The sequence below is a fragment of the Triturus cristatus genome, chromosome 3_2 (assembly GCF_964204655.1).
Source record: "Triturus cristatus chromosome 3_2, aTriCri1.1, whole genome shotgun sequence".
Taxonomy (NCBI): domain Eukaryota; kingdom Metazoa; phylum Chordata; class Amphibia; order Caudata; family Salamandridae; genus Triturus; species Triturus cristatus.
In genome coordinates, this window is record NC_140584.1 from 991,629,158 (window position 1) to 991,655,870 (window position 26,713).

The 26,713-nt window shown below is 48.9% G+C and overlaps 1 protein-coding gene across 1 annotated transcript in view; it reads right to left on the minus strand.

Moving 5' to 3' along the window:
* Window positions 1-7,801: 7,801 nt before the first annotated feature.
* The window catches only part of LOC146858951 (uroplakin-3b-like protein 1), a 266,907-nt gene continuing 247,995 nt past the window's right edge, over window positions 7,802-26,713 (minus strand). The window contains exon 6 of the mRNA XM_085649602.1: window positions 7,802-13,428. Coding sequence (XP_085505728.1) covers window positions 13,278-13,428 — 151 coding nt within the window. The 3' untranslated portion in view covers window positions 7,802-13,277. The remainder of the gene's footprint in view (window positions 13,429-26,713) is intronic.

Below are 26,713 nucleotides of genomic sequence, written 5' to 3' on the forward strand. Positions count from 1 at the left end.
CCCCTTGCTGTTACTGCCTTGTGTGTTCCTGTTAGATCGCCAGGATCTGTGGGCACAGCTGACAACCTAGGTGGTGTTTCTTGTTCCCTTTGAGTTTTGTCTTTGAGTTTCATTCATAACATCATTTATAACATCACCATAGGTATCAGCTCCACGGACCCTGCCTTTGCATCCATATCCTATATGTGGGTATTTGCAGTCAGTATCTGTAACAGCAATTGTGGGCGAGGAACTTACTGAGCTTCAGTCTTACCGTGTGGAGCTCCCGAGTGCTTTACCCCACATTCACTTTATTGTTAATGTTGCTTTGTGTGTGTATATATATATGTCTGCACGTCCATCCTGGCTGTAGTTATTCTGAATGCTAAATTGCCTCTTGAGTGCCCAGACTTTGAGTCTTAGCCATCGTGTTTACTTGTACAGGCTTCCCCTTTGGATCCCTTTTTCCCCTCTGACTCCCTGTGTGATCCTGGGCAGCGCTGTACTCCTCTTTCTGTGTATGTTTTCTATCCAGTTCCCAGTCTGTCAGGGTTCACCCCTTCCCGGCCTCCTGGAACGCTTTACATACTTACCTCTTGAACACTCCTCTTCTCGTTTTCAGCCCCCGAACATGGAGATTGCTGGTAGCGATCCAGGAACAGCTGACCTCCCCGGGCTCTGGCCCTTTAACATCGATGCTGCCAGCTTGCCGCAAGACTCCGCCTCCGGACACGCCGCAGTGAGGATTCGCCCACTCTGAGGGGGTGGAGCCCCAACCAGGAAGAGAAGGTGAAACACGACGGAAGGTCGAGAGAGAGAAGCCGAGGAGGGATCGAACACGAAGAAGGACGGACGGCTGTAGCAGAATCGAGCTCTGACGGCAGACCAAAGACCGAGGAGCCAGGAGGCTTTCCCTGCTTAGCGCCCAGCCACGGACCCGGAGGTTCGTGGCTCCAACAGGTGCGTAAGCGGCTCCAGGGGTCAGGGCGACGGGTGGTTGACTCCTCCCTGGGTGGTCAGTGAAACGGGCGGGCTCCGCAGCGTTACCTTACGAGTCATTCCCGATCCTGGTTCCCCTCTGCCCTCACCGTCTGGCCCCAGTGGTGCTCCCTCACTTCCCCCTCCCTGATAGCCTCAAAGTAGCCTGAAAGTAAGGCCGTCTTTTCCTTTCTTTTTCTTCTTCCCCACACACCTAATTGGAGAGGCTGCGAGCGACCAGACGCCCCCGAGGAGTTGAAAGAGCAATTCCCCAAGAACGTGCAGGAACGTCACCCCGAGGACATTAAAAATCACCTTGTTGTTCTGTTTCATACCCGACTTGTGTGTGGATTTAAATAAAACACCCGTGCATTGTACCCTGTGGTCCCGAGCAATGACTCATCCTGCTACACAGTCCTTGCCCAAGTCCCTGACTGTGTCTCAGATAGTATTGGACAGTCGCTGACAGAATGACCAACCAACATTTCCAGGGTCACTTGTGAGGTTTCTTTGCATTCAGTGAGCTACCATTTTTTTCCCAAAGCTCCCCAAGTCAGTCTTTGTGAAGATGTTTAGCATCAGAACCAGAAAGTCTGCAGATGTTGGCAGACATCCATTCCCAAGGCAGCGCAGTTCCGTACAACCTATTAGAAAGTCCTTAGACACTAGAGATCGATTCATGCAACAAAACAGGCTCTTATGTGATGAATATTATTCCCTGTGGTTGGCTGATCCTTCTATGTTAGATTTTCATTCCATCTGTAACCCTGATCCTCACCTGATGTCAGCCAGTGACCTACAGGAGGAAAAGGAATTTCTGTTAGCAGCAGAAAGACAAAATAGTAATTTAGAGAGTGGTACTATTAAGGGAAATTTTTCTGATGTTTGTAACTCAGAGACTCTCTGTCAAGACAATGTTTTCTTTGAATACCATTTCCAGACACAGTATTTATCAGCATCTTACCAAACTAGTAGTTAAATGACACTAGTTAACGCATGTTTAACTACAAGGCAGCCAAAGAAAGAGCAGATTCATTTTATAACCTCTGGTTTTCATTCAAATAATGATACCCAGTCTTGTAGTCCAGTAAAGATCACAGTCCTGTATACTAAAGGGATCTTGTCAAATACTACATTTAAAGTAAACAATCTGTTTAACAAAAGAGAGGAACGACCTTCTAGAACACAGGCAGCTAATAGACAGTTTGAACAAAATCCAAGGTATAGCTCTGTTGCTTGTTGTGAAGTTGACGAGTCTACCACTGTCCTTGTAGAGAAAGATCCGCAGTCTTCACAGGATATAATTACATCTACGACTCATGAATTACAACAAGAGAATAAAATGTTTCAGACCCTGTTATAAAACTATAACCCAGAGTTCAAGTGGGAATCTAAAACCCCAGCACAAGACAACTTTTCCACCTTTATGTTAGCCTCCTTAGAAATGGAGAATGAATCCTTGCGCTCTCTTTTGCATTCCCCTCAGAGCTTGTCCAGTGATTTTGTGAATAATACTGTGGCTGATGACTCAGATTCCACTCAGAAAAGCCATAGTACCTTGTCTCACAGCGCAGTTAATCAAAGTATGTGTATGAAGCCTGAATTTTCTAACTCCTCTGGTGTTTTGTCTTCTAGTGCTAAATTACATCTAGGCGCTACATCTGAGACGTGTCCCTCCAGTTTTCAGGAACCCCAAATGCTTGGCAAAACACAAAACATCTCTTTGCTTTCTTTTTCCTTGTAGTGAAGTCAGATCTTTCTCAGAGATAACCCATAGACAGGCCATTGACATACTGACAAAACCTGAACCCGTGACCCACATAATCCCTGATGTGAAAATATCCTGTGATTCAGACCACACTGTTGATTTAACTGCTGCGACTGAAGCCAGACACCTAATTGAGAAGGGACAAAATCCTGACCCTTTGTTTGCTCTCTTGCTTTCACGTACACCACATATTGAGAAGTAAGGAAGTATTTCTCCATGCTCTGATGCATCTGTAACACCTTGTAATATAGAGAAAATTGAAAAACGATCCAAAGACCAAGTAATCTCTGACCTCTTTCCTCTGACTACGACATGTGAACTACCAAATGGTAAAGGAAGTCAGGTCATCAGAGACTCTAAGATAAGTAGTACTCTTACCCATCCCGAAGAAAGTGCTTCAGTGGGTTTTAATGACCCAAGGAACAGTGAAGATTTCACTATTGACAACAGGGAATCTAGTTTTCACGGGCTATCGCCATTCCCAGAATTTAAAGTCTGTCATCCTTGTGCCTCTCTGCTATCAGCTTGTCTTCTTGCAGAGTCTCCAGAGTCCTCAACCGGCCTGCTGCCTTCTGAACTTCAGCCTGCAGCCTGCCTGCCTGCCAACTGAGCCCGAGCCTGCAGCCTGCCTGCCATTTGAGCCCGAGTCTGCAGCCTGCCTGCCATCTGAGCCCGAGCCTGCAGCCTGCCTGCCATCTGAGCCTGATCCTGCAGCCTGCCTGCCATCTGATCCCGAGCCTGCAGATTGCCTGCCATTGGCACCAGAGCCTCCAGAGTGCCTGCATTCAGAGCCCAAGCCCTCAGCTCACCTGCCTACGAAGTCAGAGCCTCCAGCCGGTCTGACTTCAGAGTCAGAACTTCCAGCCTGCCTGACTTCAGAGCCAGCACTTCCAGCCTACCTGACTTCCGAGCCAGAGCGTCCAGCCTGCCTAACTTCTGAGCCAGAGCCTCCAGCCTGCTTGACTTCTGAGCCAGAGCATCCGGCCTGCCTGATTTCCGAGCCAGAGCGTCCAGCCTGCCTGCCTTCCGAGCCAGAGCGTCCAGCCTGCCTGCCTTCCGAGCCAGAGCGTCCAGCCTGCCTGCCTTCCATGCCAGAGCATCCAGGCTGCCTGCCTTCCAAGCCAGATCATCCAGACTGCCTGCCTTCCAAGCCAGAGTGTCCAGGCTGGCAGCCTTCCTAACCAGAGCTTCCAGGCTGCCTGCCTTTCGAACCAGAGCTTCCAGGCTGCCTGACTTTCAAACCAGAGCTTCCAGGCTGCCTGCCTTTCGAACCAGAGCTTCCAGGCTGCCTGCCTTCTGAACCAGAACTTCCAGGATGCCTGCCTTCTGAACCAGAACTTCCAGGCTGCCTGTCTTCCGAACCAGAAATTCCAGGCTGCCTACCTTCCGAACCAGAGCTTCCAGGCTGCCTGCTTTTTGACTCTGTGCTTCCAGTTTGCCATCCTTCAGAGGTCTCAGTACGTGTCCATTCAGAGACTGAACCTCCAGCATCAGAGAAAAAACTCTCAACATGTAAGCCTTCAGGGCCTGGGTCTCCTGCATACCCGCTTCCAAAGTCTCCTGCATATGTGTCTTCTGTATGTTTTCCTCCAGGCCCAGAACTTCAGGTCTGCTTCTTGTCACCTCCTACGTCTTCAGCTAGTTTGCCTTTGAACTCTTTGCCTCCTGCCAATCCATTAGCTACTTTTGAACCTACAGTCAATCTGCCTTCATTTTCAGAGTGTCTGCAGCCTGTCATCTAAACATCAAGCACCTCTGATTCAGGCCATTACTGAACTTGGACTCTTCAAATCTGCATTCTATTGTACCTCCTGCATCAAAGTGCTTCCCGCCTCTGCTTTGGATGCTGCTGTTAATTTACAGCCTATTATCCTACAATACAGAATATCACAGTTTTTTTGCAGTCCTCTGGTATTTTGCACAACATTTATGATGGAAATGGACTTACTTATTAGGAGCAAAGGCTTGGAATCCAATTCCAGATTCTGGTAGCCGGTCTTTGGAGGGGGTGTATATCACAATTCGCTCCTTGCACTCTTTTGCCCAGCACCAGAGAGGTGCATAGTGTGACTTTCCTGTGTTCTTATAAGCTTCCAGATACTCCCCTGCATGCATGTTCTGACTTCCATCCATTTGGTCATTATTTGGGAATTTACATAAAATCCCAATCCATGCCGGGTTTTGTGAAAGCCAGTCTACTTATGGTTGAAGCCAGCCTGCTCATGTTTGAAACTCCATTACCTAGAATGCCTTGCTCACTGCTTCATCTCCACCCCTGCAGGTAAAGGATGGGGGGAGGAATTCAGCTCACCTGTGGCTGGCTGCTGCTTGCCTTGATTCCTGAGCTATAGTTAATCCTTGTTCCTTGATTTCTGAGCAATAGCTGTTTCTTGGGTCTGAATTAGCACTGCCTGCAGTGCTACCTTGTTTCCTGAGTTCCTGAGCTATAGTTATTCTTTGTTCCAAAGCTTCAGCTATTTCTTGTTCTGATTTGCACTGCTTTGCACTGCTTGCAGTGCTCTCTTGACTACTTGTTACCTGGACTGTAGCTATTTCCTGTTTCCTTGAACTAGCACTGCCCGCAGTACTACTTCGACTCCTCAGCTATAGTAATTTCCTGTTCCTGAACTAGCACTGCCTGCATTGCTAACTTGGCTCTTGAGCTTTTGCTCAATTTGTGTTTCTGCTCCTATACAGCCTTCAGTGCTACAGTGTTTTCTTGTCTTCTGATTCAATAGTATGTAATGTGGAGCTCCCGAGTGCTTTACCCCACATTCCCTTTATTGTTAATGTTGTTGTGTGTGTATATATACGTGTGCACTTCCATCCTGTCCCTGCTTTTCTTCCCATTTCCTTGGTTCCAGTTCCTTGTTTACTGTCTTTCTATTCCTACTGTCTTGCTTCTATTACCTTGCATGTTTGCTACTTGCTTTCAGCCAAGTGTGCCCTGTGATTTCCTTCCTTTCCTGTTAGGCACTCCTCCTTGCCAGCTCCGCGTCTATTTTGCTTGTATTTAGTTCTACCCCATTGCTGTTACTGCCTTGCGTGTTCCTGTTTGATCACCAGGATCTGTGGGCACAGCTGACAACCTAGTTGGTGTTTCTTGTTCACTGTGGGTATTGTCTTTGAATTGCATTTATAACATCATTTATAACATCACCATAGGTATCAGCTCCACAACCCTGCCTTTGCATGCATATCCTATATGTGGGTATTTGCAGTCAGTAGCTGTAACAGCAATCGTGGGTGAGGAACTTACTGAGCTTCAGTCTAACCATGTGGAGCTCCCGAGTGCTTTACCCCACATTACCTTTATTGTTAATGTTGTTGTGTGTGTATATATACGTGTGCACTTCCATCCTGGCTGTAGTTGTTCTGAATGCTAAATTGCCTCTTGAGTGCCCACCCTTTTAGTCTTAGCCACCGTGTTTACTTGTACAGGCTTCCCCTTTGTATCCCTTTTCCCCCTATGACTCTCTGTGTGATCCTGGGCAGCGCTGTACTCCTCTTTCTGTGTACCTGTTCTATCCAGTTCCCATTCCTTGCCCAAGTCCCTTACTGTGTCCCAGACAGTCCCTGACATGCCTAGTAGTATCTATTGGCGCTATTTCCTTCAACCATTATTTCTAAATTACTTGCAGTGCACTCCCCTCCAAGCTGGCACCATTACCCTGCAGGTCTTTCAGGCTGCAGCCTCATGGTATTCTATTGCGGGATCTCCAGCAGTAGTCATAAGAGCTAAAAAATATTCTGTGATGCTCTGCTGTTGTTGATGGAGATACTGCTGATGCTGCAGCTGGCTACTCTGGCGATCTTGTATTTCTCTGTGTAATATTTTGTCATTCACTCTTTCCATCTTTCCATCTCCCAATTTAGTAAATTCTAGCCTCTGCTTTCCTTTCACAGGTGCTTTATTATTGATGTTGATAATATTGGCTCCTGATTTCCCAGTCTTGGAGCGCTGCTGAGATGTAGTATGTCCATTAGCCGATGCTAGTGCTCCTGTGGCAGTGACACTGATGTCAGAATTCTTTGCTCGTTCTGAGTGGTTTGCCTTGGGATGTGAACTACCCGATCCTGCCGGCCCCTCCTCTGAGGACCAAAGCAAACACTGGAATGAGCTGCAATACGTGGCGAGCAGCCAGCACTCCAGACAAGATCTCTGCCACAAATACTGCCTCCAACGCCCAGATTATAGCCAAGGTGCGGGTAAACAATCATTACAAAATGACGATTTGCAACTTCTATGCATGCTGCACGATACAGCACACATAAAAGTTACAAATCATCATTTGTGATTGTTTATGTACAGGAAGGAACACCTTCCTGTACATTAACAATCATTCCCTCAGCACAGGCACCCTCGCACTATGCCTGCTTTGGCGCTAGGCAGCTTACTTTGGCACCAGCGCTAGGGAAAATTCAGGGGTGCACCGTATCTCTGTAAATAAGGTGCATACCTGTGTTTTCTGAATGGCGGAGCCTGGCATTAGCATTTTGTGCTGAACGACACTCTCCACCATTCCCTTGTGCATATGCCCCTCAATTTTGTTTAAAGTTACATGTTCAGACTTGGCCTTCCTGAAGTAAGGCAAAGATGTACACTTAACATACATTTTAAAGAAGTGCTCCGGGAAGCTGCATGTGGGTGGGACTATTCTGCGCTTATGATTATCAGTGGAGATCCACTGAAGTTGAAACATTGTTACAAATGTCCCTATTTTCAAATGGAAATGTGAGAAACATCCATAGACCTTAGTGAAGCTATATATAAACTCTTCATACCTTCACACACACTGCTTGTTATATGCTTCTCTACATATATTCCTTCTTCTTATTACAATTTCATAATTTTGACCCCGATGTTCTGCCCGTTGATCACACCATAAAACATTGTGTAAAGACCTGATGAAGGCATTGGATCTGCTAAGTTGTTTGTCTTTGACTTCCTGGCAGTAGGTCTCTCCACTCCACAGAGAGTTCTTGGCACTTACATAATGCAGCAAAATGTAGTACTGAGGTTTCATGTTAATGCAGCATCAGCATCCACATAACCCAAAGCAACATCACTCTCACTGGGATCAAGAAATAAGTTATTTATAAATACATTTTTACAGAAGTTTACAGAGTGTTACATGCAGCAGGAATACAAGCAAAGATACATTTAACAGAGTTCTATGTCTCCAACCAGTTCTCACAAGACTTTGGAGTTCCAGGATCTCTCCTGGTGTTTGCTGGTGGAAGCCCCTCCTCTGTTGTTTATTTGCATACAACTCTAATGGCAGTTTCTGCAGGACCAACCCATTTGGTATAGTCTCCATCATCTTCTGCAGTTTGAAGAAATGAAATGTAGTACACATTTAATATGACCAAAGGCAGCCATGTCTGACTGCTGGGCTATAAGGAGCAAAGGAACATAATTACCTTAGAATGTTAACCTTTTTCTGGGCTCTATTTATGCTGGTATCAGACTTCTGTGCACAGTGGCAATGCTATATAATGATACAGTGCTTGCACTCTGGCCCAAAAACTATACTGCTAAAGCTGGTTTCACCAAATTGGTATTTTTAACTTTCATGTAAGGTCATGGTAGATTATGTTGAAATTACATCAGTGGTGTGGAATTTAAATATCGTGTGTGGTGGGGCTGCAGTTTAAAGGTACTGTAGTAACACATCTCAAGGAAAAGACCTTTTGGCATGTAAGGAAACCTATACTTGACCCTAAAGTGTGGCTGACAAACCCACAAATCAGGGTGCTTAACCTATATAAAGGGTAGCACACTACATTTTTAAAAGTTGTGCCCTCACAGTGACTAAAGGCCTTAAAGCTGTTCCCACTGTTCAGGATTATCTATATTTTCCATAACACAGGCCCAAAGTGTGCATTTCTCACCCTCCCTTCGGGAAATGCTGGAAAAGTGATTTCAAGTTATTTTTTCATTAATCTTAAAAATCTGATTTAATGGAGGAAGCAAACTTTTGATAGCTTCATTCGAAACATTGATAACTTCATTGGACAATTTCATAAAAATGTGCTTTGGGCTTTTTGAGGAAGAACAAGTTTAAAACCAGCTCTGAAATGCATCACACATCCAGAATTCAATACACATCCCTAGCTGGAGTTGATGACTCTGTCTGCTAGAGGACAATGGCCTGACATCCAGAACCAGGAAGGCAAAAGTGTTGTCAACTGGCCACTTAGCAAGGATTAGCTATAATGGTAGAGGTACCAGACAGCTCTCAGAACAAAGGATAGCCTCAACGCTTCATTTGTTGACTTGCTGAATCTGATGAGAAATGGTGCTGACAGGATCTGCTCCTATTCATTCTTGGAGACCCTTTGACTCCAGCCCCAGAAGGAGGGCGAACCAGGTCTGCCCATGGCAGAGTGGATGAGAGGTCATCTAAATAGAGGAGTGGTTAGGGAGCTGGATGGGTGGCTGCCTGATGGCACAAGGTTTCTGTCATCTTGAAACAGGCTTCTGGGTAATTTTACAGTATGAAAAAGAAGAGGCGCTGTAAAACAAGGTGGGGACTTCGAGAAAAGTGTTAGGTGTGGGTGGTTGAGTTTTTCAAATTACAGGCTAAACTGTAGGATGTGTTTGGTACCTCAGCCATCACCTCCTCAGAACCGTCCTGGACCTTAGAAGACTACACATGATGAAGAAGGAAGTACCGGAAGAAAGAAGACTCCTGACAGAAGAAGCGGATGCGGATGATTAGCAAGTTCATTGATGGTGAGAAGACCTCTGGAACTGATCCTGCACATACCTAATTGCTTTCACTTGATTTAAAAAAAAACTGGTGTTGGAGATATTATCAGCAGTTTTGTTACAATTTCTGGTATACCAGCACAGTGTTTATGCCAAGACTTCTTAAAAAGGTGGAATCTATAGACGCTTTCCTCCTGGTCTTCAAAGAAGGGTGTGAGGGGTAGCTAAAATCAATTCTCATGGGGAGAAGGTTCCAGTGTTAATCGGCTTCAGTACCTGACTGATGGGATCATTGATGGTGAGGTGCCGCTGCTGCAGCATTGATCTCCTGCCCAATCTACCCTAACCCAAGAGGATTTGGTAGCTGGTATTCCTGACAGCCACAAAAGACAGGGATCTAGATCTCTTTCTTTTTGTATAAGCATTTACATTTTGGTGATGGAGCTTACCCCCACTTGAATCAATTTGGAAGTGCCCTTTAAGAAACTCAAGTTCTTTGTGGTAGAAAAATGTGTTGAACTGGTAGTGGGATAATGGTAACCTCTGAAGTGCAGCATAACTTTTATCAAAGAAGATTGAATGAGAAGATTTAAGTAAACCAACACATTACTCTCCTGTTACTCAAATACCCATTTTAGATGCTTTGCAGTCTGGCACATTCTAATCTGTGTCATGCTCAGAGTACTAGGGCTGAGGAAAAAAAACACACAATAGCATCAGTCGATAGTCCACAAGCCACCACCATATGGAATGACTTTGACTGTGATCTTTTCTGGGATTGTCAAATGCGAGAGAATCCAATCAATGTCCAACCAGGGCACCATGGTTCTACATTTGCCTGAACCCAATAGAATTTGTGTCTCATGAGATCCCACTGTTACTCATCACGTGATGATATAAAGGGATCTTACATCACTTCTCTGTTAGGTACTGTATCTGTAACACAGTAGTAGTCTCCAAAGTTTTGCAGGTTCCAGTTTGTAAAATTAATTTGAACGAGTCCCACAAAGAGTTAGGCCTTCTTTATTATGGCACGAGGACCACCACCACCGAAAGGCCATTGGCTATGGTCCACCTGCCATCAAGGGCATCGGTCCGACTGCTGCATTACAATGCAGATGACAAGACCACAGAGGTGGGTGTATGACCACCGCCTCCGACAGGATCAATGATCCCGTCAGACCGCGGTCCCATTCCTAGTCCCTGCAATGGGTACGGTGCCTGTGCAGGCACCGCCGTAGGGATTAGGATATCTGTTTCCGACTGCCTATTCATGACGGTCCCATCTGCATGAACAAGTAGCTGTAAATGAACTTTGAGGGCCCCCAGCTGGGCCCTGTACCCTCTCAGCATCCGCTAAGTGGCCAGGAGGGCACATGTGGTGCCCCCCCAAACATCCATGTGGCACACGGTGCATGGATGTTTGAAAACATACCTTTTTCAATTGCACCTTGGGCTGCGGCCCTTTTCCGGGCCACAGCACATGCTGCAATTGAAAAAGGAATGTTTATGACAGCCTACACGGCTGTCACATCCTAATCTGGTGGGTGGGACCGCCGACTACTTGTCTGCTGGTCTCAATCCCGCAACGATGGTGATCGGATGCTCGTCCGACTGCCATCGTAATGACTCCCTTCGTTTTTAACTGTTTCAAATGTGTGCACTGGAGGGTCATCGTATGATCAAAACTAAGTCACCACAATGAAAGGTGATCCGTCTGTTCTTGTTTTACACCCCTCCCTTGCCCCCATGCTAGAACTCTATTAATGATGAGGTTGTGCAGTCTCCTTAATTATAAAGCAAGTCCCTTGAAACCAATCTTACCTTTGACTCTGATAATTACAGACAAGGAGATAACTGAAGTCCTGATTTCCTAATATCAGAATTTCTTCAATTTCTGGTAATTTCTAACTAACTCAGCATTGAGGAACATAAACAGATATTTGTAACCAACAGAGCAGTCGCATGTTAAAGTGAGAGTAACATCGACTTCAAACAGAGATATTGTTGAACGGAAAAAGATAATTTGAGGGCAAAAATGATTTATCTCCCCCTGGAGCCACAGGCAAATAGACATACTATGTGGAGACGCCAGCGTGCCACCGGCCAGTTGGCTTGTCACTTGTTGAAGGTATCTCTAGGCTATGTAAGTACCCCGGGGTAGGTCACAAAACCTTTGTCCATTTTGTCGTAGCCTGTTTTGAGTAGAGAGGCATGTGACTTAGGACTCTCTATAGCCAGATCACAAATTAACACAGAGCCAAAGAATCCATGGTAAGGTAGCCAGGGCAAGTGCTGATGTGATGATCGTCATCACAATGACTCGACCTCATTGGTCTAAAATTGTGCTACTTTTGATTGCCTCTGGGATAAATAACTAGACAACTCTGATCAGGTATGTAAAAAGAGGCGTCTAAGCCTAAAAAAAGAAAGTAAATATTGCACTTCTTTATGTACCCCATCTCTTTAAGAGAGTGACGGTGACACTGCTGCCACTCAGATCTTGGGATCTAATGTAAAAGCAGTATCTTGTGTGGCTACTCAGCGAGGAGCTACTCCCTCTAAAAGTCAAATCACCAACTCGATATGCAGTTGATTGATTGTGAGTTTGTGTTTCATTATCTACGAACAAATTCAATGCCATCAGTGTTTAGTTTGAGCCAGTGTTTCCAGTGCTCACCACCTGCACTTAATTGCCAGCACTGGGGCTTATGATTGTTTACCACATGGTAGTGGTGTCTGCCAAATTTAGGTAAGAGCACAACAACATCTGTTTAATTCAATTTGCATTTTCAATGATTAGTATTTGCCTCCAAAGCCATTCTTATAGCTTTGGGGCCCTGTAGCAGTATGAATTGTCACACTTTTAAGAGTGTGAGGATGAGTAGTGTGTCCGTGCTGTCATTTGCAGTGCTGCCAGGGGCAACGGATGGCGCAAGCTCTACTGTCCTCCTGTTGAGAGCCCTGGCACTAATTCTTTTCCAAATTAAGCACTGAATGCCATGCAAAATCCGAATGTGGCATGGCACAAAGTGGCATTGTGCAACATCCTTAACTAGACGGACCAGGTCTTGTTGCAAGATTCCACTCTGAATCAAGGATGTTGAAAAACAGAACCAGGACTAGATGAAGGGTAGTGGTAATTTTGTTTTCCCATTTCCCGTTCTTAACAATCATGGCAGCTGTTCCTCGAGGCAGGAAAAAGCCAGTCCATCATACAGAGCGTTGCCGCCTAGTTCCAGTACTGGGATTTCGTTTGACAACAGAAGGCTCCTGGGAATTTTCATGAAGAGTTGCTTCCACCGAATAAAATGAATTGATATACCCAAAAATAATGAGTTGTAGGGGGCAAGCCCAGGTCTGGAAACATGGTGTTCTGAAGAAACGTAGTTATGTGGCAATGTGGGAATTATAGACCAAGAAAAGTCATTTGAGAATTCTTTCTTGGGCATATTTCACATGCACTACGTATCTCCTTGCCAAATGGATGCAGTTTTTTGAGAATCCTGTTGTAGAGGCATTCTGGGATCTTCAGTTTTTGATTTGGTGACTTAAGCAAAGCATGCTATCAGGACAGTAAGTAGTGCATTGGCAAAGGCTGGCTCACTTTGCTACAGAGTAGCGGGGTAGACTTGCAAGCAGGAATGATGGGTGGGCAGAATCAAAACAGAAGAAAGACTCGCCTTTTTGTTTGATAGTGTGAACAACACACAGTGACTCCACTGAAGAAATTGTTCAGGAAGTTTGTAGCCCGGCTCAATGAATGGGACGGTAGTTGTAGGGCGAAAGACTAGGCCAGACCCGGGAGCAGTTGGTAGGGTCCGATCATTCTGCCGCTCAGCCCTCAGCGGCACGCACTTGTGGTATATGGTGGGTGTTGTAGGAGGAGATTCTCAGCGATCCAAAAGGTGATCGAAAAGGCGGTCCAAAGCGACTCACGTTGTAGAAACCGGTGCGCACCAACGTTGGACGCTGGCAAAGTTCTCTCCTGCAAGAGAAAGATAGACAGTTAGCTTATTACAGCGCCAGCAGCTCACATTCACATTTTACATGGCACTGAGATACCTAACAGCTCCTAATGCCCAACTCTTTAAAAGAGGTATAGTTTAGGTAAGACAGAGGGACTATTTCAACTTCCTTGACTTGCATAGTCATGTCTCATTTCTAGAATGAAAACAATCTGAAAATAAATATGTTTTGGTGGGATTATACCAACATTTTATTTCTCCCACAGCCCTACACTGGCCCTAGTCTGTGGCCCCACTGCCTGCCATGCCTAGATATTTGCCAGCAGGAGATAAGGGCCAGCAACATTCTTTCTTCCAAGGACTCCATGGCAACCCAGCTTTACAGATGTGTTTCCAGGGAGTGTGTTTCTCAAAGATTATGTAAAAGTGATCAGCACACTGAAGACATATAGGTGATGTCTGAGTGGCAGCCCCAGCCTGCCCTCACTGGGTAAATAGGATGAGCTGCTGGTACTCAGCTCCCTCACTCTTACTCAGTCATGACCTTTCTTAATAAGCATTAACAGTGCATTTTGTTTCAACAGTAACAGTGATAAGAACATACTTTAAACGCACAGACCAAGGTAACTTGGCCTTTGTTTTAATTCTAGTGTTGCTGTGAATGAGTTTAATGGTAAATTGGACTGAAGGAGGCACATTTCCATGGCACATGCGTCTCTGACAGGATACTATTTCACAGGCAGACTCAGCCACGTCTTAGGTGCACCTCTAACCGGCCCTGGGGCTGGGGCAGATGAAACAACATTGTAAATGCACCCATGAAGGCTGGAAGGGCTTTTGAAGAGTCAGTCACATGTCAAACAGGTGAAAGAGATCAGTAGGGCTGACGCAGTCAGGTGTGTGAGAAGTTGGCCTGGTATATGATGTCCACTAATTAAAGTGGGCACCTTGCACCAGTCCAAAGGAACCTTATGATGTATGAGGTTAAAGATTGTTTTTTTTTTAATTCTTTTTATTGGCATTTATTATTACAGTTGTTACACATTTGTATTTATCTGCATTAACATGATACATTTATGTCTGATCAGCTAGTATCATTATAGGCATTTACAATTACTTCAAGTTCCTGTAGATGCTGTATGCACAATAGCACATGTTTGCCAAGTAAGGAACAAACCGGGGGGGGAATCAAACTAGGGGTCGTCATGGAGTTTTAGGTGGTACAGCCAGACTAGGAAACGCATGGTCCCTCAAGGAACTAAGTGGCGGCACAGTTGCATCTCCCTACGGAGAATATGAGTGCGCAGGCAGGCGCGCGGTATAGGTGAACGGGTCTTGGTGGTGGGGGCGGGAGCCCAGCAGTCCCCGGATGGGTGTGCATTATCAGGAGGGAGCTCCAACTGTGTGGGTTTGCATCGTAGACCGCTGTGTGGCATTGGGGGTTGTCGCACTCGTGATCGTGTCATCCTGGGACTGAGACTGTTTGAATTGGTGTAGCAGAAGCGCCCATTCCAGGGATATTGAGGTTTTCCGTATGCCTTTCGCTTCCTCCTCCCGCAAGGCATCCTCCTCAGCTGCAGCCCATTTGAGCACCGCCCCCTCCCATGCTGCAATCGGGGGGCCTGAAGGGGAGCGCGAATGCAGAGCTATGCAGCGTTTAGCCAGTAAGTGCGCTAAGGAGACAAACCGTATGGGCACTTTGTGATGTTTCCTCCGGCCGCTGTATTCCCAGCGCGCAACACTCCCATGTGGCCAGATGGGGGAGTCCGGTAAGATCGCGGAGTGTCGTGTAGCTAGATGACCAGTAGGTCTGGATATCCGGACAGGCCCAAAACATATGGTGGAAATCTGCACTTTGCGCCTGACAGCGAGGGCAAAGGAAAGTTGTATCAGGATAAAAACTCTGCAGGCGTGTTGGTGTCAAGTAGGCCCTATGCAGAATGTAAAATTGTATATTCTTGTAACGGGCATTCCTGGACACTTTTTTGGGGAATTCGAGTGCCCTTTCCCACTCATTATCATGGAATGCCCGTCCCACCTCCCCTTCCCAGAGAGTCTGAAGGGGTTCTAGTAATGGAGGTGTCAATTCCCTAATTGATTTATACAGCCATGTGGTGAGGTGGCGGCCCGCTCCCATTCGTAATATCATGTGAAGGACTGGGTGTGTGGGGGGCTCCCCTAGTGTAAGATCGTAGTACGGTCGGTAGTGGCTGAGGAGTTGACGGTGCCGCAGAAATTGACCTGGGGGGAGGTCATAGTCGTCAATAAGTTGTTGGAATGGCCTAAGTTGTCCCTCTTCGAAAGGTATTTCTGCTTCGGTGACATCACTGGATGTCCATTCCCGGAGCATGGCAGGGGTAAAGAATTGGGTGTTTTTAGGCCAGCCCACCAGTGGCAGCAGCGGTGTCTACGGGGGTCGGTCTGGTGTCATGCGGTGTATGCGCTGGATACATTTCTGGGCTACTTCCACCTGGAGGGGGCAGGTCCCTATGGGACGGGATCCCGGTATGAGTAGGCGGTGCAGTTCCGGTGCCTCCACCCGTCCCGCGACTGTGTATGTTTCGGACGTGTACCTGTCAGCCGTCCAGTAGGAGAGCCGTTGAAGCTGCGCCAACCAAGAAATAGGCCTCGAATGATGGGGCTCCAAGGCCCCCTTGTGTCGTAGGTAGTTTTAATTTTGCCAGTGCGATCCTGTGTCGGCCTTTGCCCCATATCAGGGAGCCAAGAAGTGCGTCCAAATCTTTAAAGAAGGAACGGGGCGGAATTACTGGAAGGTTGGTAAAATAATAAAGTAGTCGTGGAACCAAAATCATTATTGCGAGAGCCACTCGGCCAATCGGGGCCAGCGGGAGATTCCGCCAAAACCCGATGATGGATCGTATACTGGCGAGTGCCCTACGATGGTTAGCCTCGAAGATGTCGGTGGGTGAATGATATAGGCGAATCCCCAGATAGCGAGGGGCCTCCGCGGTCCAGCTTATTTTCTGGTCACCAATCCAGACCTCCTGAGGGGTAGCGTTCGGATGTAGGGGGTACACCGTAGATTTATCCCAGTTCACCTTTAGGCCCGAGGCGTCGGCAAATTCGGTCAAGGCGGTCCCTAGTAGAGTGAGATCTGCTGCGATGTCCCGTATATACAGGAGAAAGTCAACGGCATACAGTGATACACAGTGTGTGGCATCTGCAAGCGGGATGCCCCAGCCCTGTCCCTCCCGGCGGAGACGGATAGCTAAAGGTTCAACGGCCAGCGCGAATAACAGGGGTGAGAGGGGGCAACCCTGTCGTGTACCCCTATGTATCGCGAACTCCGGGGAGATGTGGCGTCCAATGCGGATTCGGGAAGTGAGTTTAGTATATAGAAGGTGGGTATAAGCTATGAGTTTGGGACCAAGACCAGCCCGCCGGAGAACCGGGAACAGGTACTGCCACGTTGGGGTGTCGAAAGCCTTTTCGAGGTCCAAGACCAGGCACGCCGCTCTGGGAAAGCGATTGCCGATCTGATCCTGGATGTGAAAAAGACGGCGTATGTTCTGCGAGGTATTCCTGCCCAGGACAAATCCGCACTGGTCTGGATGCACCAGCGGACGCACGATTTGGGAGTATCTCTCCGCCAGTATTTTCCCCAAGATTTTACAATCGGCTGTGAGAAGTGTTATAGGCCCATAAGAGGCTAAAAGTTGGGGGTCACGGTTGGGCTTCGGGAACGTTACGATCACCAACTCTCTCATGGACCTGGGCAGTTCACCGGTTTGCAGTGCTGTGTCCAGCACTGTCAATAAACGGGGGGTCAGCTGGGTGGAGAAGGTGGCGTAGTACTCCAGCGGAAACCCGTCCAGGCCTGGGGCTTTGTTGCGGACCAGGGCACTTATGGCATTTGTAATATCAGAGGTTTGTATCTTCGAATCTAGGTCTGTCTTATCTGCGTCAGATATCTGGGGGAGAGGGAGGGGGTCCAGGAAGTGATTGACTGCCTCCTGACTCCATGACAGAGGGCCACTGTAATATTGATGGAACGCCTGAAGGATCTTGTCCTGGGATTGTACCAGGGTGCCATGATGATTAATTATTGACGTGATGGGCTGCACCTCCGTGTCTTGTTTAGCTAGCCACGATAATAGTGTGCCCGTTTTGTCGCGATCTTTATGCATTCGGGTCGCATAGGCCCGAAAGTTGTAACGCCGTAGGTCCGCGCATGCTACATGGTACTCTGATTTAGCTTGGGCGAGTTGTGTCGCTGCTGCCACCGATTAGTCGGTGGTCTTTGTGGCATTAGCGAGCCGCTTTTCCGCTTTGTCGAAGGCCTGCTCCAGGGTACGTTTCGCCCAGGCTCTCTGTTGAATGCATTCCCCTCTGGCCACCACCTTAAAGCTGTCCCATTTAACTAGGATTGAGGATGCGGTCCCCGTGTTGTGGGTAAAGTATTCTTGAATACTACGTCTCTGCCCGTGCGTGAAGACTGGGTCCATCAGACATTCTCGTGATAGGCGCCATGTGGGGACAGGGGGATGTGGGGGTCTCCATTGAAGGCTTAAAAGATGTGCATCATGATCGGAGACGACCCTACCTAGGTAATCTGTGTGACATACCTGCGGGAGTAGTGTTGCTGTACATAGGAAACGGTCCAGCCTGACTCGTAGGTTGTGGGGGACGGAGTGGAAGGAGTACATACGCATTTGAGGGTGGTGTAGTCTCCATGCGTCCGTGAGTGACCAGTGTGCGACCCATGTCTTGAATCTCTCTATTTGTCTGTGAGTGGGGGAGTGCGGGAGAGGGGGGTAGGAACGGTCCAGTCCTGGGTCCAGAATACAATTATAGTCCCCCCCGAGTATCCAGGGTACGTGTGTGAATTGGGCTAGGGTTTTCGTGAGTCTGTCCCAGAATTTGTCTTGTTCAACATTCGGGGCATATATGCTTCCCAGTAGGATGGCCTGACCATCTAAAAGTCCCTCCAATAGGGCAAATATGCCCTCCCCGTCCACCACCCGTCTGAGCTCCCGGAACGGAGTTCCTGGACGAACCCAGATCAGTGCTCCGCGGGCAAATGATGAGTAAGTTGTCGCACATATAAGGCCGCGCCACTTTGCGTGCACCCTGCCTGCTTCCGCTACATTAAGGTGGGTTTCCTGTAAGAAAAGGATGGACGCTTTCTGGCGCTTCACGTAGGCATAGATCGTGTAACGTTTGCGTGGGGTGTGGAGGCCGCGTGCATTTAGTGTGAGTATGTTAACATCTGCATTTTTCGCTAACGTCGCCATGTGTAGTGTATGTTGTGTGTGGGTTGGGTGAGATGCCCGCCAGAGTGGTCAGTAGATGGTCTCCTAGGGATTTGCTGCGTGTTCGAAGAATAGAGGAGAGATGAACCTGGCCACTCAAGTGTTCAGCTGTGTGAGTGTGGGGGTCCATGACGAAATGGGACATATATGAACTGGGATACAAACAGCGTGCAAGGGTTCGGGAAACAGTCCCAATGCAAAGGACTCATCGTTCGAGAGACGGTGTGTCCAAACTCCCTCCCATAACACTGGGGGGGGAAACCTGCTCTATATGATGGGGGGTGGCGACATGCAAATGCGAGGCCGCGTGTCTAACGGGCATGTAGAAGAATCATTGCGCTTCACTTGCAGAGTATCAAACTCTTTGTTCTCAACAGTGGGCACATAATGGACATTACTTATAAGGATACAGTTAGATAGTCTGTTGTACGGGGCTGAGTCACGGTGAGAAGGGAAAGGCTTCTCCATCCAGTAGCCCTTCTGCCGTTTGTGGGGTGACCTTGGGGGGTGCCACTGAGCCAGCCCCCGAAGTGGTGTCATCGCTGTCATTTTCGCCTTCCGATGAAAAGATGTGTGGAGGACGATCAATGGATTCTGAACGTTGGGTGGAGCGCAGATCGATTACCGCTTGTAACGCCTCGCGCCTCTCCCGCATGATCTGTTCTAGATCCGGCGAGTCATGGGTGCCGGACGCCGTATTCAGCTCGGTGTTGCGGAGCTTCATAGGGCGCTTTCTAGCACGGAAAGTTTTGAGAGGTGAGCCACCTTTGGGGTGAGCGTCGGCTGTCCGCGTGCAGTGTTGGTCCGCCCAGTCATGTGCCGCCTCTGCGGTCATGAAGAAAATGGAGGAGCCCTTGGGAAGGATCATGAGGCGAGCCGGAAAGAGTAAGGCATATTGAATGTTGTTTTCACGCAGTCTCCGCTTCACGTCTAGGAAGGATGATCTTTGTTGCTGCACCGCTCGGGCATAGTTCGGAAAGATCATTATCTGTTTGTTCTCTATCCGGAGCAATGCCGCTTGCCGCGCCGCCCGGAGTACTGCGTCGCGATCCCGGAAGTGGAGGAATTTAGCGAGTAGTGGTCTGGGGGCCGACCCAGGTATGGGTTTTCGGGCAGGCACCCTATGGGCTCGTTCAATTGAAAAAAACGCTGTTCGGTCTGCTGCTGGGGTGAAGGATTTGAGCCATGTGTCCATATAGTCTATGGGATTTGCCCCCTCAATGCCCTCCGGCAGTCCCAGCACTCTGATGTTGCAGCGTCTCGAGCGGCCCTCTAAGTCCTGTACTCGTTCCTCCACCGCAGATAAGCGAGTGAGAATTCCTTGGAGTGTCGTCTGGTGTTCTTTTAGTGTAGGCTGTATTTCCTCCAATGTCCGTTCCTCCGTCCTCACCCGATCAGCAAGTTAACGGTGATCGTCTCGGAGAAGATTGACCTCCGTCGTCAGCGTACCGAGTTGCTCTTCCATCGATATTCGGGACAGTTCAATGGCGGCAAGGACTTTGTCCAATTTGTCCGAGATTGAGAGGTCTGATGAGGGCGCAGTCGTAGAGGACCATGTGGAGGTTTTCGGCATATTTTCCGGGGCAGTTTCCGGTACGGCATTGTGCTACATAGGCCTTGGTTTCCCCATCTTCGTCTTGTGTGGGAGAGGAGAGCCGCCACCATCGGGCGGGACCTGCAGGTCCCCGAAGATGCAGTGCTTCAGCGGATGCGATAAGCAGGGGCTCTGTATTGTCAGTGGACGGCGCGGGCACGTCCCCGCAAAGAGGCAGTCCTTGAAGTATGCTGGCTCCCACTTCCCGCCAGGGAGCCCAAGCAGGGAGCGGCGCGAGGCGACCCAGGAGCGGGGAGCGCCTCCGCCAGGGATGGAGGACAGCGGGTGATGTGCTCTGGTCGTTAGGCCACCCTCTCGAGACGCGCTCTCTCAGTGGTACCAGTGAAGCAGATACACAGCGTAGGTTCACCGATGGCACTCTAGTGGGCGGATGGCGTGCCTCAAGTAGACCCAGGGACCTCGGTCGCCACCTCCGCACAGCCTGGGCCCCTGTGAAGGACTTGCGGTAGAGCCAGGTGTCACATGGGCATCCACGTTGGGGTCAGGCAAAGGATGTTTTCGGCCGGTGATGGGGCCTGAAATCGCTTTGCCCCCCCCAACAGTTGTAGTTGCTCCCGCTCACCCACTATGTGCCGATCACACTGGGTACCTTAAGCGTTCCGTGTGGAGTCACAGCCTACCGGGTGCCGACTCCCTCCGGTGGTGTAATCCGCCGCGTCGGTCCGCCCTGGCCTCCGGCGTCGCCCAAGTCCCGGGAGGGGACCCAAGGGCGTGCCGCTGTGTCTCCTTCTGGGGGCCCACCGCCGCGGTGTGTGTGGAATCAAAGCCCCTGCTGTGGGTAGTCAGTGCACTCAGGTGGCCATGCGGAGGTCAGGCAATGTCCCACGAGCCTGCCCGAGAAGGCCCGTGTCCTCCGCCGATGCTTGACGCTGCCCTGCAGCCCCCAAACGCCAACCGCAGCGGGCACCTCAGATATCCAGTAAGGGGGAGGGGGCCCTCCGAGTCCACTCCAAATCCTCACCGGGCACCCGATGCGCCGGATGGTGAGCGCCGCAGGGGCACCGGTCCTCGCACGCTTCACAGTCCTCCACCGAATCACCAGAGGTCCGAGGTGTCTGGCCGCCGTGCTAATCGGGCGCGAAGCGCCTACACGCCCGGCCTCGCCTCCACACCGCCGTCGGGCTGTTCAAAGGGCCGCCGGCGCCATCTTGAAAGATGGGTCGTGGCGCAGGAGGTTCCGAGTACTGCGGTCCCGCCCGGGGGCCACGGCTGTGAGCGTCTTCAGGTCCCCTCACACATCGCACCCCCAGCATAGCAGGGTCCGACGGATCTGGAGCCATTCACCAGCCTCTGTGACGCTCTATGATTAGTATTAGAGGCGCCCGAGCCCGGAGCCTCAGCAGTGCACGTCCGCCATCGTGGCGTTCGTAGCCACGCCCCATGATGTATGAGGTTAAAGATAACCTTTAGAAAGCTGTCCTAGTGGTAGGTGTTGAGAGTAGTCTTCAGGCCTAATCTTGAAGGAATATAAAGCAGCTTGTTTTACCAGAATATCACCTCCTGAATTAATTAAATGAAGGAGAACCACACAGTAGTTATATAAAAATATGCATTTATTAATAAAACACTCCCTACTACCCGCTACACGAGGATAGAACACAAAGCACACAATATGAGATCAATAGAACAGTTGTAAGTAGCACAATACACAGGGGGCTCCAGGGGGAGACCAAACCATATACTAAAATAGTGGTATAACAATCACGACTGGGATGAAGACAAGGTCTAGAGCACGTAGAATCGCTGGGACACCAAGGAACCACCCAAGGTGAGTAGATAAGGACCCCATGGAGGACAGGTGCAGTGTGCTAACACGACCGCAGGCTCCACACAATTCTATGGGGAAGTTGCGATTGCAATTTTAAAGTTTAAGGACCCTTCTAGGAGGACTTCGAGCAAACCCTTTGGCACTTAAGAGGTTGGAGAAGCACCCCACCTGTGGATACCGTAGTAACCCAAGTTACCCTTCCCAGAGGAGCCAGGTGTATAGGTCTGGAATGGTGTCGGTAACTGCCGTCGTTCTCAATGGAGGGCTGTGAAGAAGTACTGCTACCGTGAAGGAGAAAAGGGTCCGGTGGAAACCTGAATTCTGGAAGGAAGGAACCTGACAGCAGAGGGGACAGAGTCTGGGTCACTTTAGAGTGACCAGGGGTTCAACAGACGAATGCCCACCGATGTCGGGTGCTTCAGGTGCGAAGAAGGGATGCTTAACTCTGCAGCCACGAGGCCTAGGAGATGTCGACGACAACCAGGAGCCAGATGCGAGCTGTCCCACGAAGAATGTCGAGTGCTGAGGGGTCGGTGTCCAGCTAGAGCACCAACAAGCCTTGCCAAAAGCAACCCAGGCAGGTCAAGCAGGTTTCGGTGTGGACCAGCAAGGTCCAGGGAACTCACCAAGTAATGGGGAGTCAGGGCATGTCTGGAGCAACCAGAAAAGCCCAACAGAAATCAAGATGACCCTCAGGAGGACCCACAGGCCGAATGACCAGGAGTCGCGAGGGGACCTCGAGCAAGATTGCAAAGTACCAGCCCACGGAGCTCTCGGTGCGAGGAGGCCGGAGTTCTTTGGTGCAAATACTGCTCAGGGTCAGGACTACACGGAGTCCAATGCACAAGCTCACGAATCGCCAACACGGATATGCAACTGTAAATGGACGCGGTGCACAGGGGTTTGGGTTAGGCAGTCCCCACGAGGAACACTGGCCTCAAACTCGCTGAGAGGGCAGATGAACCTCAGGGACCTTCACAAACCTGCCTCCTGTGTTTAGAAATCTTCGGAGTCTGCAGGAGCTCGGGAGCTCAGGAGCAGCAGACTGGTCAGTTGCATTGAGGTGCCTGCTAGGGCAGGGGAGTGACTCCTTCACTCCAAGGGAGATTCTTCAGTTGTACTTAGTGCACAACAGGTCCTGCACAGAGCCTGTATGGAGCAAGGGCACAGACAAAGCTTTGGACGGAGAGGGGTATGAAGTCGAGCCCAATCGAGGTCCAGCGAAGTCCAGGGTGTCCAGACGGTTGAAGGTCAGTGGTTTATTCTTGTAGAATCTTGTCCACGTATAATCTAAAGTCTTACAGCCAGGTAAGCCATTTTGTACCCACGGGAGAGAGTTGGACAGATTCGGGGGACCCTCCTAGGGGAGGGTCAGGACAGAGGGGTAGTTACACCCATGTCCTTTGTCCAGTTTCATGCCAGAGCAGGAGCCAATGGCTCCCAGAACTGGTTGGAACTGGACTATGCACAGGGACATCAATTGTGCCCCAGGTGCAGAATTTCAGGCACTCTCAGTGTGCACCCACGCAGCCCCAATACACTAAACTCTGTCTGGGAGGTGGTCACACCTCCCAGTGACAGGATGCCTATTGTCCTGCCTTCCTCTGCTTGAGCTAAGCTCAGCAGCATGAGGGCAGAAATGTGTCTCTGTGCAGCATCCATTTTGTGTTGTCCCGGTCAATGAGGCTGGCACCGGATAGACCAGTGACCCCACGAAGCCGCTTTCAGAAGGGTGAAATCATACCTCCCACATCAGTTATCAGTGTGGAGGTATGATTCCAAGGTGTTTGATACCAAACACAATATGTTTCTATGCAGCCGTTTTCGAGATAGCATTTGTCCGGCTGAGTCACAAACAACCCGGGAGATTGGTCTCCGAAGGCTGCAGAGGGTCTCTGCTCATGCAGGGGCACCCTCTCACATAAAACCCAGCACCTTGCCTTCAGGCTGGATAAGGCCTGCAATAGGGTGGACTTATATTTTTTAAGTGTAGTGACCTATAGATATAGTGAACCTATATCTGAAGTAAGTGGTGCAAGAACCAGCTTACACAAGCTGCAGTAGCAGACCCGTAGTTCCATTTTGCATGACCTCTCATGGGTTGCATAATACATGCTTCAGCCCATGAGATTCCTCTGGACTACCTATGCCCTGGGTACATGTGTACCATATACTAGGGACTTATAAGGGTACCCCAGTATCCAATCTGGAGTGTACCAAAGTACATGCATGACAATTTAAAGGAGAAAGCTAATAGACTGGGGTCCTGATTAGCAGGATCCCAGTCAGACTAGTCAAAAACAGTGCAACTTCAGGCAAAAAGTGGGGATAACCATAAGAAGCAGATCCTACTTTCCTACAAGGTGTGCCTGGGACACCTCTGACGAGCCATAAGGCTGATAGATTGTTAGATGTCAGTACCCCTATTACAGTTTGTAAGGGATGGGCGAAGCCATCACACGTCAAGTGCGCTAAAATAAGAGTTGTTATATAGCATATAATGCTGCCCTGACTGACTTAATGCACTGACAGCAGGCACAGACACAAAACATATTATTAATGAACGCACATATGGAGATGGGTATATTTTCTATCGTTTACGCCACATCAACTTATCTCATATGTTAGTAGCTGATATTTTGCGGACGACATAAATTCGGCTTGATATTAAAACTTCAATATTGTAGAACACACCAAAAGACAAAAAATGCCACATGCAGATACAGTAACACATTTACAGGCTTCCATTAGGTACCCACGCTCTAGGGCATCACAGAAGCAGGCACCCATGCATGAGGGTAACACACATGCAGCACTGCAGGAGCGCAGTCCTCCCAGTTCCCGATAACTCCATTTCCTTTCCACTGTGACCCGCCATCTGCGCCTCAGAAATGGCGCGAGGCCAGGGGATTCTGGGGTAATCTGCACACCGGTAGCTCACGCCAGGCTTGTGCCAGTCCACCCAGCCCCTGGGTCCCTACGGAACCAGCTCGTCCCCCCGGGTGGCCCACTCCTAATTTTGGGACTCTCGGGGTGCATCAGGTTGTTCTCTGTCTTTTCACGGGGTGAGGGTCTACAGCAGCCTTCCTCCCTCCTCGTCTCACTGCCAGTGTTTCCTCGCTCACATTGTCTAATCAGTCACAGCCTCTCTAAGGCTCTGCCAGTCAGTTCAGACATAGCCAATGCCCCCTGCACGCACCACCCGAGGATCCAGAAGGGGCACCCCTAAGTGCAATCATACAAACGTGAGATCTCATCTCCAAATGCTGTCACACTGGCACCTAGAAAGACAGAAGTCGCTCCAGTTCAATTTTGCACACGGAAATGTTACACAAATTTGTATTTGAATGTTAACATTTTCTGTCTCTTAGTGAGGAGAGTATTGTTTCTATGGAAAATCCCTTCTACCACACTCATGGTAAATTTGGAGGTGTGTTTGTGACCCCTCACCATTCCCACACTGGAAACGCACTTACACCTGCCCTGCAAAGAAGTAAATCCACACGTGCTTCTCGGGAATCCCACTCGAAGAATAAATACCCCAATGAGTGCAGCAGCACTGAGTGACTCGGTGACTGACAGCCCATGACTAGGTAACTGATACCCTTAGACATGCTTTTATGAATTATGCTCCTTTTTCTGCCACTCAGTCAGACATTCTCAAGCCCATCATACAAATATACAAATGTATCCACTGTGCAAATGGAAATGTTTCTGAGTCCCCACCCACCCCTACCCTTCCAGACATCGTTTGGGATCAGTAGCATAGACATTTTGCACATGGCGCCTCTTACAAATTGTAAAAAATATTTCTGAATCCTCCCCATTTGTTTCTGTACCTGGTCAGTGGGGTCAGAACTAGGCCTGGTTCCTGATGCTCACGGGTTCCCAAGGCCTAGGGCTCGAGCTCTATGGAAGTTCCTGTCGGCAGCCCTATAGGCGCGTCTGATGTGTCGGAGACCTCAGCCTCACAGGTTCCAGCACATTCTATCCACTGACTGCCATAATGACCCCCCCCCCCCCGCTTCATCCCCTCCCCCACTCCTATCATTTGTGCCAAATTCAGCAAGTCCTGACTTTTTACCCATAACAACTTTGCATGTGGAAGGTGAAGCCTGGGCCTAAAATCCCAATGTCTTTAAAAGGGGATCAATTGGCAGATACGTTGTGTTTAGTAACAACATCCAACTCCATCACCCTCAGGCATGATGCACAACTCTGAGTTTAAGTTGTAATTTTTTTTTTACTTACATATAGGGCGGTCTGCAGTGATTCTTCCTTATTGCCGAAGATAACCATGGAATATGTGAAATGCTCCCAGAACCAGAATTGGTGCTGCATGACCCATAGCACCATTATTAAACACAAAGATGAGATACCTACACATGTTCTCGCCCGAGTTAAAGAATATTGAGGCCCTCAAAGATAAGACATAAGGGCTGGACCAACCCCCCCCCCCAGCACTCGGACATACCAACAAGCGAGATGCGTACCAACCCTGACTCCCCCGTCCCATACAAATACCCTGGATCCCATGAACGTTATCCCAGTTTTGCATCCCAGTTCTACATAGGAATTGTTTATTGTAAGAATTGAATAAAGACAGGATACATGTCCACTTAATGCGAGGATAGCAATATTCAATGATG